General features: G+C 44.5%; 1 protein-coding gene across 2 annotated transcripts in view; it reads right to left on the bottom strand.

Annotated features, from left to right (window-relative positions):
- Nucleotides 1-15,172, bottom strand: part of PLEKHG4 (pleckstrin homology and RhoGEF domain containing G4) — a 169,223-nt gene that overhangs the window by 83,254 nt on the left and 70,797 nt on the right. For both annotated transcript variants that reach the window (XM_048816460.2, XM_048816462.2), the window contains exons 8-10: nucleotides 14,417-14,533; nucleotides 9,333-9,431; nucleotides 7,112-7,260 (exon numbers count right to left, since the gene is read on the bottom strand). In XM_048816460.2, the coding sequence (XP_048672417.2) occupies nucleotides 7,112-7,260; nucleotides 9,333-9,431; nucleotides 14,417-14,533 (365 nt within the window). The remainder of the gene's footprint in view (nucleotides 1-7,111; nucleotides 7,261-9,332; nucleotides 9,432-14,416; nucleotides 14,534-15,172) is intronic.

Below are 15,172 nucleotides of genomic sequence, written 5' to 3'. Positions count from 1 at the left end.
AGCATCGCCACCCTGGCAGGTGTTGCTGACTGTCGGATATACAACAGCTTGTGTTGTTAATCCCTGACCTCTTCTTGTGGAATATGGAGTGTGTCAGCTACCCTCTTTATGACGTCTTGAAATTGCTGAAAATCACTGGCCATGGAAGGTGGTGGAGGCATAACCACTTCATTTGGATATAAGGATAATATGGGTGTTTGAGGGGTGGCCTCTTTATCCACCCTGCCCCCTGTTCCTCAGATGTCTCCTCCTGTGCAGGGGACTGGTTGGGGAGAAGAGGACTGATCAACCCCTAGTCTCCCTTTGAGATGGCACTGGTGGTCTGGAGAATTGCTGTCAGTAAGCAATCCAGGGATCCCTGTATGGCCACTGGGGAGCCCCCATAGAAAAGGGTGGAGAGTCCTGTGGTGCCAGGGGACAGTAGCAGCCTGGAGACAGAGATCTTGGTACCAAAAGGCATTCAGTCTCCATGAGAAGCAGGGATTCCGACTCATCCACTATGAACAGGTATATCTAACCTCCTGCTGTGTCGAGTAGGGCATTGGTGCCGAAGCTGAAGGCATCATTGATAGTAGGTGCCAATGGAGTCTGGCGCTGCTGCTTGCTCAGTACCCAGGTGCCAAATGGGTAGGTGCTGACAGCAGGACTTAGTCTGATGGCATGGGACCAGGGTGCTCATCCTTGCCCTCCTTGTTCCAGATAGAGAGTAACGAAGCCCCTTTGGACCCATGTCTTTTCCTGGAGCTCCAGGGCTTTCCAGCTCCCACAGTACTCGACGAGGAATCCTTCAACTCAACAGTAGCAAACCAAGAGGTCAAGGCTTTGGAGATCTAGATCTTGCAGGGGATTTGGGCTATTTAGGAGAAGGTTACTTCAGATGATAGTCTGTACTCCTCTTTTTGGGAGCCCTCTCAGAAGCCTGCAATGACCTCCCCTTCTTAGGGGAAGCCTGAGCCAAAGTGGAAGAGGCACTGGATCTGTCCAGAGACAGATGTAGGTGGAGTTCCCTGAGCTGACGCAGAGGCTGGTCAAAGGAAGCGCTCCATCACTAACAGGCTGAGCTTAACTTTCCTGTTCTTCCTTGCCCTTGACTTGAGGGAGATGTGGGATTCCCTCAAACAATGGACACGCTGAGAGTATAGCCTCACAAGTATAGCCTTTTGGCAGGAGAGGCAGCGTCTGAAGCCTGGCGAGCCAGGCATGTCCTGCCAGGAAGACAAGGCTCCTCAAGGAAAAAGAGGAGGCAAAAAAAGAAAAAACTGTCCTCTCACTGCTAACACTTACTAAGTAACTGTAACTACTAACAACTAATAAAACTTAAACTATAAGATGACGAAATAGCCAAGGCACGCTCAAGGCAGGCACGCTAGAGCTGTGTCTCAGGCTGAGGTAGCAGAGAAGGAATTGAGGGTGGCTCGCCCCCACATCCCTATGTAGCCTTGGTGTCCTGCATAAGGAGGCACAGGGCACATAAGCCGAACAGGCACTGCTAGTGAAAAAATCCCCGATCAAGGGCTTGAGAGGCGCATGTACTTCTGAAGTGCAGCATCCAGAGGGACACTATTCAAAGAACAACCAGCTTTCTTCAAACCCGATTAGAATGTATGTCTCAAAGGGGTCGGCACTATAAGCCCAGTTTGAGTAAAATTAGTCCCATAGTTTTAAGACCAGGAGTGTGTACAATCAGCAACCCAGTTTTTAGAACACTGAATCACAGAATGTCAGGGTTGGAAGGGACCTCAGGAGGTCATCTAGTCCAACCCCCTGCTCAAAGCAGGACCAATCCCCCACTAAATCATCCATGCACTCACCAAGCTGGGCATGAATAAGCAGGAGGTCTGTAACGGGCTAAAAGGAGCCCTGCTTGTGTGGTGGGTCCCCTGGCAGAAAAACGAGTGAGGTTCCCCCATTTAAAGGGGTGGGGTTCAAACAGTCCACAGGTACAGGATGGGAATGGAGCTGCATGAATTCTGGGCTCCTCTGCCCTGCAACGGAGCGTATAAACGCTCATGTGCAGCTACTTCAGCCAACACACCATGTGGATTGTAGCTTCAGCGACCACACTACGGCAGGGGTCTCAAAGCCCCGGCCCGCGGGCCATCTGCAGCCTGAGAACCTCCCCGTTGCGGCCCGCAGCGGAGAGACGCATGCAGCCACGCTGCCAGCACCGCCCCCCGCAGCTCCCGTTGGCTGGGGGAGAGGGACAGGGATACCGTCACTAGTTGCCAGGCAGAGTCAGCCCTGGAGGCAGCCTCATGAGTTGCCATGGAGGCAGCATCACTTTTTTCCACAATGAATATAAACAAGTCAAAATACCAAGCACAGCTCTCTGATGCCCACCTTGCTGCAAGCCTGAAGTTGTCAATTGCTCAGTCACTGAGGCCAAACATCTACAAATGGACAGGACTTAAGCACTGCCAGGTGTCTGGCAAACTCTCTGGCAGGCGAAGAATTGTATAAAGAAGTATGACGGTTTTATGATTTCTAAGAAATTCAAAATAAAAAATACAATATAAACGTTTTCTTTTTGGAACACCATCTTGAGTGACCTTCTTGGCCTGCTGGGAGGAGCTGAGGACTGGCGCTGGCCTTAAGGTAAATTGAGTTTGAGACTCCTGCTCCATGGTTTGGAGGAGTAGGAGGTCTTCCCTCATCCACAGATGTCTATGCTAAGCCAGGTTTCTCTGGCTGGGCACTGTCATGAGGATCTGGCCCCACTGACTTCAGTAGGCACGAGATCAACCCTTACTGACCAAGCAGAACAAACACCTACTACACTCGCTCAGCATGCACTGCTCACAGAACTTTGTCCGGTCAAAGCAGTTTGTTTTCCAAAGCAAACAAAGCGGCTGGTTCTCCAAAAGGGCTCTGCCCACATTAAGTTTCAGAATCAGTCATTTCTCTATAGCTTTGTCTACGTGAGTGTAGTCAGGATTTTTTGTGGGAGAAATATATTTTCCCCACCCTCTCTGAACTCCCAAATGGCTAAACTATCCATATCCAATGCTGCTTTTAGAGAGAGGCCCCTTTGCTTCCCCCCCCCCCGCACAAGTTTGCACATTTATTTTCTTTGCTAAAGTCTGATGTGTTCCAGTATATGCCAGATAGCATTTTACTAACCCCATTAAAATTTTTAAATGGGATATTCTTTTCCCTAAATTTCCCATTGGCTCCATTTTCCTTTCCTTGTTCCCCTCTGTCCTCTACAGCTCCCATCAGCTCTACCTGCTCCTCTTCCCCTCTCCACCCTAATCTCCCCCACAAGCACAAATATAGGTCCCACACCCTTCTTCTCCTTACTTCTGAAGGACCATCCCTGGCCCTCTCTCCAAACCCACCCTCTCTCCCTGTCCCCATCCCTCAAGTCAAGGGCATCTCTCTCCTCTCTCCCAGGACCCACCCTGTCCCCATACCCACCTCTGTCCCTCCCATGCCACCATTCCTAACTTCACACCCTTCTCCCTTCTTGCCCCTGTAGCTCCCCTTCTCTTGCTACTCCATCTCCATAAAAATCTCAGCCATCCATGACCTCTTCATCGCTCTTTCCCTGCAGCTCATTTGCAAAACATCGAATTTCATCTTCCATTTTGTCATCTAGTCAAGTGAGATCCCTTATAACTCTTCGCAGTCAGCTTTGAACTAGGGCTGTCGATTAATCGCAGTTAACTCACGCAATTAACTCAAAAAAATTAATCACGATTAAAAATCGCATTTTAAACAATAGGATACCAATTGAAATTTATAAAATATTTTGGATGGTTTTCTACATTTTCAAATACAGAGAATACAAAGTGTACAGTACTCACTACATTATTTTTATTACAGATATTTGCACTTTAAAAATGATGAACAAAAGAAAAAGTATTTTTCAATTCACCTCATACTAGTACTGTAGTGCAATCTCTTTATCGTGAAAGCTCAACTTACAAATGTAGATATTTTTGGTTACATAACTGCACTCAAAACCAAAACATTTTAAAACTTCAGAGCCTACAGGTCCACTCAGTCCTACTTCTTGTTCAGCCAATCACTAAGAGAAACAAGCTTGTTTACATTTATGGGAGATATGTTGCCCGCTTCTTATTTACAATGTCACTTGAAAGCGAGAACAGGCGTTCGCATGACACTTTTGTAGCCAGCATTTCAAGGTATTTATGTGCCAGATATGCTAAACATTCGTATGTCCCTTCAAGCTTTGCCCACCACTCCAGAGGACATGCTGCTGATGCTCATTACAAAAATATTGCATTAATTACATTTGTGACTGAACTCCTTGGGGGAGAATTGTATGTCTCCTGCTCAGTTTTACCCGCATTCTGCAATATATTTCGTATTATGGCAGTCTTGGATGACGACACAGCACATGTTCGATTTAAGAACACTTTCACTGCAGATTTGACAAAACACAAAGAAGGTAACAATGTGAGATTTCTAAAGATAGCTACAGCACTCGACCCAAGGTTTTAGAATCTGAAGTGCCTTTCAAAATCTGATGGGGTGTGGGGCATGCTTTCAGAAGTCTTAAAAGAACAACACTCTGGTGCGGAAACTACAGAACCCAAACCACCAAAAAAGAAAATCAACCTTCTGCTGGTAGCTGACTCAGATTATGAAAATGAACATGCGTTGGTCTGCACTGCTTTGGACAGTTATCGAGCAGAACCCATCATCAGCATGGACGCATGTCCTCTGGAATGGTGGCTGAAGCATAAATTCATATTCACATGAATCTTTAGCGCATCTGGCATGTGAATATCTTGCAATGCCAGCTACAACAGTGCCATGCGAACGCCTGTTCTCGTTTTCAGGTGACACTGTAAATAAGAAGTGGGCAGCATTATCTACTGCAAATGTAAATAACCTTGTTTGTGTGAGCAATTGGCTGAACAAGAAGTAGGACTGAGTGGAGCTATAGGCTCTAAAGTTTTACATTGTTTTATTTTTGAATGCAGTTATTTTTTGTACATAATTCTACATTTGTAGGTTCAACTTTCATGATAAAGAGATTGCACTACAGTACTTGTATTAGGTGAATTGAAAAATACTATTTCTTTTCTTTTTACAGTGCAAATATTTATAATACAAATAAATATAAAGTGAGCACTGTACACTTTGTATTCTGTGTTGTAATGGTTATCAATATATTGAAAATGTGGAAAACATCCAAAAATATTTTTATAAATAGTATTCTATTATTGTTTAACAGCGTGATTAATCACGATTAATTCTTTTAATTGCTTGACAGCCCTACTTTGAACTTAGCTGTCTTAAGTAATTTTGTATTGTCTGCAAATTTTGCCACTCCACTGTTTACTCCTTTTTCCAGAATATATTGACCAGCACTGGTCCTGTACAGACTCTAGAGGGACATCACTATTTACCTCTCTCCACTGTGAAAACTGGTCATTTATTCCTACCCTTTGTTTCCTATCTTTTAACCAGTTACTGATCCATGAGAGGAGCCTCCCTCTTATCCCATGACTGCTTACTTTGCTTATGAGCCTTTGGGGAGGGACTTTCTCAAAGGCTTTCTGAAAGTCCAAATACACCGTATCCACTGAATCACCCTTGTTCACGTTTGTCGATCCCCTCAAAGAATTCTGATTGGTGAGGCCTGATTTCCCTTTACAAAAACCAATGATGCCCAAGTAACTTGATTCCTGCCTCCAGTTGGCCCATGATATCAGCCTCCACAGTCCACTTGTTAGATTTTCAAACAAGTACCTTCATGCTTTCTCCTATGCTGCTCTTCACACCTGGGAGGAGCACCCATAAACATCCACATAACTAACTCATTAACGTCTTTAAAACTCTCGTTTGTTATGATGCCTACAAAACACTTGATTAGTATTGTCTCATTGTTTCCTCCCCTATCGGTCTTGTCTGTATCTAGCTGTTTTCTCTTGTCTTTTACTTTAATTGTAAATTCTTGGGGGCAGGAAGCATCCCTTTGTTCTGTGTTTGTACAGTGTCTAGCACAACAGAGTCCTGGTCCATGACTTGGGCTCTTAGGTAAGACAGTAACACAGATAATCTATATAATAAGTTTCCAGGACTGTCACTCTGAAGCCTAGAATGTCTGTACAGTCAATGTAAAGTATGAAAACAGCACTGTTTGGAGCGCTTTTCCTTCTGAATATCACCAGGTTGTGTCATCACTGGGATTCATGGCCTGCTACCATCCCATTTTTAAGGTGTCAGCCATCTTGACTTTACGAATTACCCCTGTGTGGTGTACAGCTACAGTAGGGCATGAATCTATGCCATGCCAAGAGTCCTAGACCACTGCGACATCAGAGGTAACTCAACCAGTGTCAACCCTTACTCTGCAGCTAATCTGCATGCCACAATTTCCCTAGTTGTATGAGGGAGACTGCACAGACAGGATTACTTGGCCCAACTGCCATACACGGGGCCACAGCCCAGACTTTCAGCTACTAGTAAACAATAATAATGCCATGCCAGGTATATTTCCCTACTGTGCCAAGTACAGTTACGTGCAAATCTGAGAGAAAAGCAACTACTAACATTTGTGCCACAATTGATTTCATGATGCACAGATGCAAGGAACATCATTTATGGGTGCAAACTGCACCTACAGCCAAGGAGACCAGACCTCAGCGCATCAGAAAATATCCCATCATGTACAGGCCAGAAAATCTCTCTTGGTGAAAGAAGCTGTTTGTTACATATTGAAGCTGTATTAATTTAACATATAAACACTGCTGGTATCACCACTTAAGACAATTTTGTAAGAAATTTATGGTATGCAGATGAAATCCAAGCATAATTCTGGGCAGGAGCAGTCCACCCCTGCACAGGAAAGGGTTTGGTTTTAAAATGGAGCTCAGCATTAACTAGAGGAACCTGCAGGTCAGTAGGAATTTTAAAGAGACAAGACAGTTCTTGGTATTTGAAAAAAAATCAGGAAAAAGCATATTCATCACATTCTTCATTTCTGCTGTTTTCCCCAAAGAGCCGTCGAAGCAGGAAAGCTGCTATTGCCCGGGGACTTTTTGCTTGGAAAGCTTTTTAATCTTTCCCCACAAACAGTCTCTGTCTGCCTTTGTTTGACTCCCTCTCCTTCTTCCCTGCGTTCCTATGGACTCACCTGTAGTCCTCGGTGACAGTGACACAGGACTCCTCCTTCCTCAGCCGAGCCAGAAGAGCTCCGCCCTCCAGCTGCAGTTTAACCAGCCGCGTGTCATCAAGGACGTTCTTCATTAATTGTCTATAATTCCTCAACAAAACACTGGCCTCCTGAGGAGTCAGAAGAGCAAAGCAAATACAGTTATTTAGCTATACAATGTATAGGCATCAGCAGAACAAAGAAAACATACCTTGCCCCAATGGTACATCTCAACCCTACCCTTGAAAAGCCTCCTCTCTAAGCGCTAGAGGGGGAAATTCAGTCCCCATTGCCCTTTCAGTCCACAGCCTGTCTGTCCAGGCTGCCAAGAACAGTGTGATAGCGGTGTTTTGCTCTCAGTGTTCATTTGATTGATTTGGCTCTAGAAAGAGAAGCCTTCCAGCTCATCCTCATTTTGCTACCCGAAGCCACTGCGTGATAGCCATTCATCTCCAAGTGATGGACCTCATTGCACCCCAAGTACTGGCAACAGCTTTCTCTCTGATGGCACATGGTGTTGGTGGATGTGCATGCAGGAGGAGGAAAAATCTGGTACAGCATCTTTCACACTCTCTGCTGGAGGACAGGATGAATGGCAATAAATTTTAGCTGCTTGCACAATGACAAGGTTACATAGATTGGTATAACTCAAGCGTACCTTGAAAATACATTTTGGGCTTAGTAACAGAAAGCTATTGTTGCAGAGTCATACTGATGTAAGGCTTTCTACACCCGCAGAATTACACTCGAGAGAAAGAGGGAGATTTTTTCAGAGAGTCCATTTTAACACCCTCAAACCCCACAAGCTCTTGTACAAACAGGATTTAGAAAAGGCTCTCTCTTAGGAAGGATTCTGTAGTTTTAGATGTCAACTGCCATGACAATAAATCTTGGGAACAAGTGACAAGCACAGTGCTGTAATTAAAGGCTCTTTGTTTCACATTTGCCTTCTAGCAAGGCCTGATCTTTCCTCACTCTGAACTAGCTTCCATTTGACTGGCATGGTTAATTGAATTTCTAAGCTATTTAATGGTAACTACAGAGAGAACAATTTGTCCTGTTCTCCTTGCCTTCCTTTTATCATACCCCCTGCCCCTGCCGCCCCCTCTCTCTGTCCTTGAAAGAACAGACTGGAAAGGATATGGACTGTACAGCACTGCTTTCTTTCCCACTGAAATCAATATCTCATCAGTTATCTCCTTTCCTCTGGTCTGGCAGCAGGCTCTTCAGAAAGATCAATGAGATGACACCCCTCAGAACAATGCCCTCCCCTGAGGGGTTTCCAATAATGACAGCACCAAGGCACTTATTATTTCAAACAAATCAGTACTCTCTTTGGACATGAAAATGGTCATCAGAGACCCACTTTACTCAAATGTCTCTTTCCTTAACAGCTAGAAATCCCATTGTAAATCACACTGACATATCACCACACAGCTGATTAAGTGGAAACCTCCCCCAGCACTGGGACAGGAGAACAACGACAAGGTTACATAGATGGGAGTTATACCAAGCAACTCATGGCCAGACACCATACTGGGTCTGCTTATTATAACAGGGAAAAGAACAATAAGTATGAGCTTTTAAGCAAAAGTGCATCCAGAGAGGAATGGAAAGAAAACTAGAAATGAACCCTGTAAAAGCCTTCATAATGCTCCACTGCTGAGTTTCCCTCTTCCTTCCAGGTCCTCTTCCATGGCAATATGCGGACCTTAGCGTTTTTTGCATTTCCTTTTCACAACGCTTGATTTTGTCTCTATGTGCCTCTAGCCTCACCCATATCTTTTCTTTACTTCTTGTTCTCTTAGAAATCTGAGCCCCAGAACAAATATTACAATAGCCAGCTCACTGCTAGAGTGGGAGGGGCCTTGGATTAGGCCCAGGACGCAGAGAGCTGACCTATGACAATGTGGCTTAACTTTGATGGTAAATTTAATCGCTCATTTTAATCCATTTTTCTCTAATCCAGATATGAAGTCCCATCTTCCCAATCTCCATACAAACACTTAGCAATTTGGACACCAGGTTTAACTTTAAAATCTTTGCTCTACCTAATTTACTGAGAATTTGAGTATTAAAAAAAAAATTAAAAATGCCGCATTTAGCGTGAGCTGCCATTATAGCATTAAAATTTCAGCCTGGCAGCCCCTGTCTAGCATCCTGCTCTTTGTGCCTGTGTCTGGCACTAGAAGACAACACTTACCTCAGCCCTTTCTGGTAATCTACAAGACTCCATCCTCTGAATGGCCCCCTGCAGGAAAGCACAAGCGCCCTGACATCCTTGTAGCAAATGCTCCAGTTTCTGATGGGGAAAGGAACAAGGCAGAGGTTACTGTCAGCACGGTTTTCTTCAGAACAGAACAGAAACAGCAGCTTGCACGGAGCTGTCGGGATTGGTAGAAAGATGTGGGTGGAAATCTAGAGTGGACCGATGTCATGGTCTTTGATGGGTTCAGGGCTCTGTCTGCAAAACTTATGAATTTTGGTTAATACGACAAAGTTGCTCTTATGAAAACTGTTGGATCATGGAAAGCTGGGTTGAAAGACTCCGAGAGGAAGAAGCAACCCAACAGGTACAGTCCTCATGAGTCAGGGGACCCTGCCTGCCTTCCTGAACACCAGCGGTCCCCCCGGACTCCCCAGAGAAGAGTGAGCTATTGAGGGGCATTGCAGTTAGGGTTGGTTGTGCTGTATATGAGCCGTACTGCTTGTGCTTTAACTGTCAAATAAAAGAGCAATGATGCTAGACTCCGGTGAAAAGTCTCTCTGTGTGTTATATATCTCATGCCTCCTGCAAAATTTCAGCTGTAACCCAGGAGGCTCACCCCTTGGGTGTGTTAAACTACGGGGGAGTCTGAAGGGTCAGCTGTGAGCCAAGGGGTTGGGCAGCAAGTTCTCAGTGTGAGGTGACAGATACAGTGTCTGCACCCTGAGGCTGTGCCTATGGACCCCAAAGACTGGGGCAGTAGTTGGGCTCCATTTAGGCTCCAGAGTTTAAAACATCCAGGGATCCAGAGGCTTGGGTTCCCCCACAGCAGTCCAGTGGGTAGTCAAGACGGGGTGTTCGAATGGGACCGGAGACAGTGTGGTATTAGAGAGAAAAGGTGGGTGCGGTAATATCTTCAGGTCAGACCTGAAGAGCTCTGTGTAAGCTCAAAAGCTTGTCTCTATCACCAATAGAAGTTGATCCAACGGAAGATATTACCTCAGCCACCTTGTCTCTCTAATGTCCTGGCACAAACATGGCTATAACAACACCCGTACAAGTGAGGTATTAAGCTTTTCATGGCTTGAGTCTGGGACGGCTGCATTAGCCACAAGTGACCAAACCAGGAGTTTAAATAGGTCATCCCATGGAAGGTCCAATACAATCCTAATTTATTCCCACCCCAAGCTATTATGGATTTTGTTTGTGCCACGGTTTAGAGAAGAGGGATTCTGTAACATTCTTTTAAGATCTGTATTTTTTTCAGAAAGAATAGTTTTCATATCCTTCCACTGGTAAATCTAAATTGCCTCAGTTATAATGTATTGACCCTGGAGTGATAGAAAAAATAGAATACACATTTAAGACTTGTATGCATGACCTAAGTTAGCTATCCTACACATCAGGGTGGTACAATTTTAAGGCCTGACACCGGGCAAACCTCCAGAACTAGATACAAACAATTTATACCATAGAAAACCTGCATTCTCAGCTCTCCTCTGGGACAATGGTGGTTCATGAGATATCGCCCCTTAAAAGTGTCATTGATCCAGGTCTGAATACTTTTGTCGTCAGCCTATAACCAGTGAAATTTGGGGGCAAATTCCACATTCACAAGTAGGTTCTTATTTTTTTAAAAAAAGAGGAGCTATTTGAAGCTGCTCCCAGGTTTGGAATGTTGTGAGCAGCGCCGCTGGAGACGGATTAGTAAGCAGGATGCAGGTGAGCTCATCAGAGATGTTAAATAAATAGTGTTTGGCATGTGGTTGCAGAGCTACAGACATTTATCACTTGGGTCATGGTCACATTCAGTGCATCGATTAGCAGCTGTGCCGTCAAATTCCTGTATGAACTCCCCCCTCAGCTACAGCTTTGGGAAAGACATTGACTTGAAAATGCAGGAAATGTGAAACAAGAGGTGGCCCTGGACTCCAATATTCTTCCCCAGATTCTTTCATTTTATTTCCATATATTTCCCTAGCTATTCCCCACCGTCTCTCATGCCCAATACGTTCTTGGAACATACTGGGGACAACTTTCTGTTTCAGAAGGTGGAGGAGATAATGAGGGAGATAACTATTTTAGACTTACTTCTAACAGGGAGGAATTGGTTGTGAATCTGAAGGTAGAAGACAATTTGAATGAAAGTGACCATGAAATAATAGATTTCATAATTCTAAGGAAAAGAAGGAGTGAGAGCAGCAGAATAAGGACAATGGACTTAAAAAAACCAGACTAACAAACTCAGAGATCTGGTAGGAAAGGTCCTATGGGAAGAAAATCTGAACCATAAAGAAGTTCAAGAGAGCTGGAAATTTCTCAGGGAGACTAAAATAAAGGCACAACAGCAAACTATCCCAATGCAAAGAACAGGAAGAATAGCAAGAGGCCAATATGGCTCCATCAGGTGTTCTTTAATGACCTGAAAATCAAAAAGGAATCCTACAAAAAGTGGAAACATGGACAAGTTTCTAAGGTGGAGTACAAAGAATAGCACAAACATGTAGGGACAAAATCAGAACGGCCAAGGCACAAAATGAGTTACATTCATTAAGGGAAATAAAAGGCAATAAGAAAAGGTTATTTAAATACATTAGGAGCAAGAGAAATACAAAGGAAAGTGAAGGTCCTCTCCATAGCAGAGAAGAAGAACTAATAGCTGATAAAAATCAAGAAGGCTGAGGTGTTTAATATTTTGGTCTGTAATTTTCACTCCATGCATCTGAAGAAGTGGGTTTTTTACCCACGAAAGCTTATGCCCAACTAAATCTGCTAGTCTTTAAGGTGCCACCGGACTCCTCGTTGTTTTTGTGGATACAGACTAACACGGCTACCCCCTAATACTTTGGTTAAGGCTTTTGACATAGTCCCACACGGCATTTTCATAATGAAACTAGGAAATCTGTTCTACAAGAAATTACTACCATGTGGGAACACGACTGATAAAGACTGTACTCAAAGAGTAGTTAACAACGGCACACTGTCAAACTGGGAGGGTGTATCTAGTGGGATCCTGCAGGGGTCAGCCCTGGGTCCAGAACTATTCAATATTTTCACTAACGACTGGGATAATGGAGTGGAGAGTGTCTCTATCAAACCTGCAGATGAAGACAACCTGGGAGCGAACTCTGGAGGTCAGCATTAGAATTCAAAACAACCTTGACAATTTAGAGAACTGGTCTGAAAGCACAGGATGAAATTCAATAAAGTCAAGTGCACAATTCTGCACTCAGGAAGGAAAAAAATCAAAAGCACAACCACAAAGTGGGGAGCAAGTGGCTAGGTGGTAGCAGGGCTGTAAAGGTTCTGGGGGTTATTGTGGATCGCAAATTCAGTATGCAGTTGCAAAAAAAAGGTTAACATCATTCTGGGATATATGAAGAGGAGTGTTGTATGTAAGACCTAGAAGATAATTGTATGATACTACTTGGCACTGGTGAGGCCTCAGCTGGAGTACTGTGTCCAATTCTGGGCACCATGCCTAAAGAAAGACACGTACAAATTGGAGAGAGTCCAGAGGAGAGTAACAAAAATGAGAAAAGGTTCAGAAAACCTGACCTCTGAGGAAAGGGTAAAAAAACCTGGGCATGTTTAGTCTTGAGGAAAGAAGACCGAGGGCAGATCTGGTAACAGCCTTCAAATCTGCTAAGGGCTATTAGGAAAAGAGGACGGTGATCAATTGTTCTCCACTATGGAAGGTAGGACAAGGTAGGACAAGACGCAATGGGTTTAATCTGCAGAAAGGCAGATTTAGATTAGAAACTAGAAAAAACTTTCTAACTCTCAGGGTAGTTACGCTCTGGAACAGGCTTCCAAGGGAGGCTATGGAATTCCCATTCTTGGCGGTTTTAAGAACAGGTTAGACAAACACCTGCCAGGGATGGTCTAGGTTTAATTGGCCCAGCCTCTGAGCAGAGGGCAGAACCAGACGACCTCTCGAGGACCCTTCCATCCCTACAGTTCCATGATTTCATGATTCGATATGGGTAGGGAAGAGAACTTTAATAATTATATTTCTGATCGTCTTATATTTGAAGCAAGTTGAAATTAAGAGAGACAACCTCAATTTGCCATCAGAGGCACAGCAATTTCATCTGTGACATCTTGACAGACAGCTCAGCATTTCGGCATTGTTACATTGTGCCCTGCCCAGTAACAACGTCAGGGCAGAAAAAAGGCTGAATCCCTTGGAAGCAGAAGCCATAAAATTGGTGCTGTCCCAAACAAAGTTAGGCAAATCAAACACAAATGGAAACACTGCCGGTTTGTGCATGCTGCAGATGATCCTTGCGGGGAGTCACAGAGGAAATGAACCCCCCATACCCGAACATGTCGAATCACACATAGCAGTACTGCTAAAAATGTGGCTCTTATTGATACAGGAATACCCTGAAGTGTGTGGCACAAAGGAATTGAAGCTCCCTGCTGGCCTCCTGGGGTAGAATGTGGTGGCAAGTTTGGTAAAATCTGTCAGTCATCACTGCTGGAGGACAGGGGTGTTCTTAGCTCATCCAAGAACTCCAGCACCTGTGTTGTAAAGCTTTACGCGTGCCAGAAGCATAGTCTTCAGTGGGGAGTTTTTTATGTATTCCAGGAAATCTGGCTCCAAGATAACAGAATTCTAACCAACTCTGATAACTTTGGAATGTTTATTATTGTAATTATTATTTGTTAAGTGGCGACATTATTCTGATCACCGATGAAGAGACAAACTTTAAGAGAGTCCCTGCCTTGGAGACCTGGGAGTGTACAAGAAGGAAGGAGTCTGTCTCCCCACCCTGGAGAGGGCTGCAATGATCCTGGTCCCTACTATCAGGGTCAGGCCGTGGTCTGGCCACTTGGCACATCTATAAACACTAACATGAGCACGGTAAGACATACATGCACCATGTAGGTGAGACATGGCTATCAGGGTAACCAGAACTTCACATCTCCCATCATTTGTGAGTTTTATATTTATTTGCTGCTATACCTTGCACTAACCCAGTTAATTATACAATGTTTCTCCTCTCTGGTGTATGGGAAATCTGGCCATAATCCTAGAAGCAGCCAGTGTAAAGCCAGTCGCACACCTCACTCACCATGCGAAAGCTTAGCCAGTCCCGATGGCAGTAAGGGAAGGCTCCATCCCATTCCAGTGGCAGCTGCGTGCTGTCTATATGCTTGTGGAGGGACTTCATGGAGGGGAGAAGTTCAATCTGAGAAGAAAAAAGCACATCGGCATCACATGTCGGCCTGCAGAAAGGCGCACCGGAGAGTCAAGAGTGTAACGTCTACGCTGCCAGAAAAGGTACGTTCTTAGCTCAGGTCAGAGAACGTGCATCAAAGCAGCGAGTGAAGACACAGCAATTCAGCTTTTTACTCAGGTTAGTAGCTCAAGTTCAACCCCAGGCTTCCCTTATAGGCGTTAGTGGAGGAAAAAAGCCAAGTTGCTGGATCTTCAGTGTTATTTTAACCTGAGTTAGAACATAAGAACAGCCATACTGGGTCAGACCATAGATCTGTCTAGCCCTGTATCCTGTCTTCCAACAATGGCCAATGCCAGGTGCTTCAGAGGGAATGAACAGAACAGGGAATCATCAAGTGATCCTTCCCCTGTCGTCCATTCCCAGCTTCTGGCAAACAGAGGCTAGGGACACCATCCCTGCCCATCCTGGCTAACAGTCATTGGTTTCAGAGTAACAGCCATGTTAGTCTGTATCCGCAAAAAGAACAGGAGTACTTGTGGCACCTTACAGACTAACTAATTTATTTGAGCATAAGCTTCCGTGGGCTACAGCTCACTTCATCGGATGCATAGAATGGAACTCATAGTAAGAAGATATATATATATATAT

The sequence above is a fragment of the Caretta caretta genome, chromosome 12, assembly GCF_965140235.1.
Source record: "Caretta caretta isolate rCarCar2 chromosome 12, rCarCar1.hap1, whole genome shotgun sequence".
Lineage (NCBI taxonomy): Eukaryota > Metazoa > Chordata > Testudines > Cheloniidae > Caretta > Caretta caretta.
Note: the sequence above shows the minus strand (reverse complement) of the source record. Positions and strands in the feature narration are given on the sequence as shown.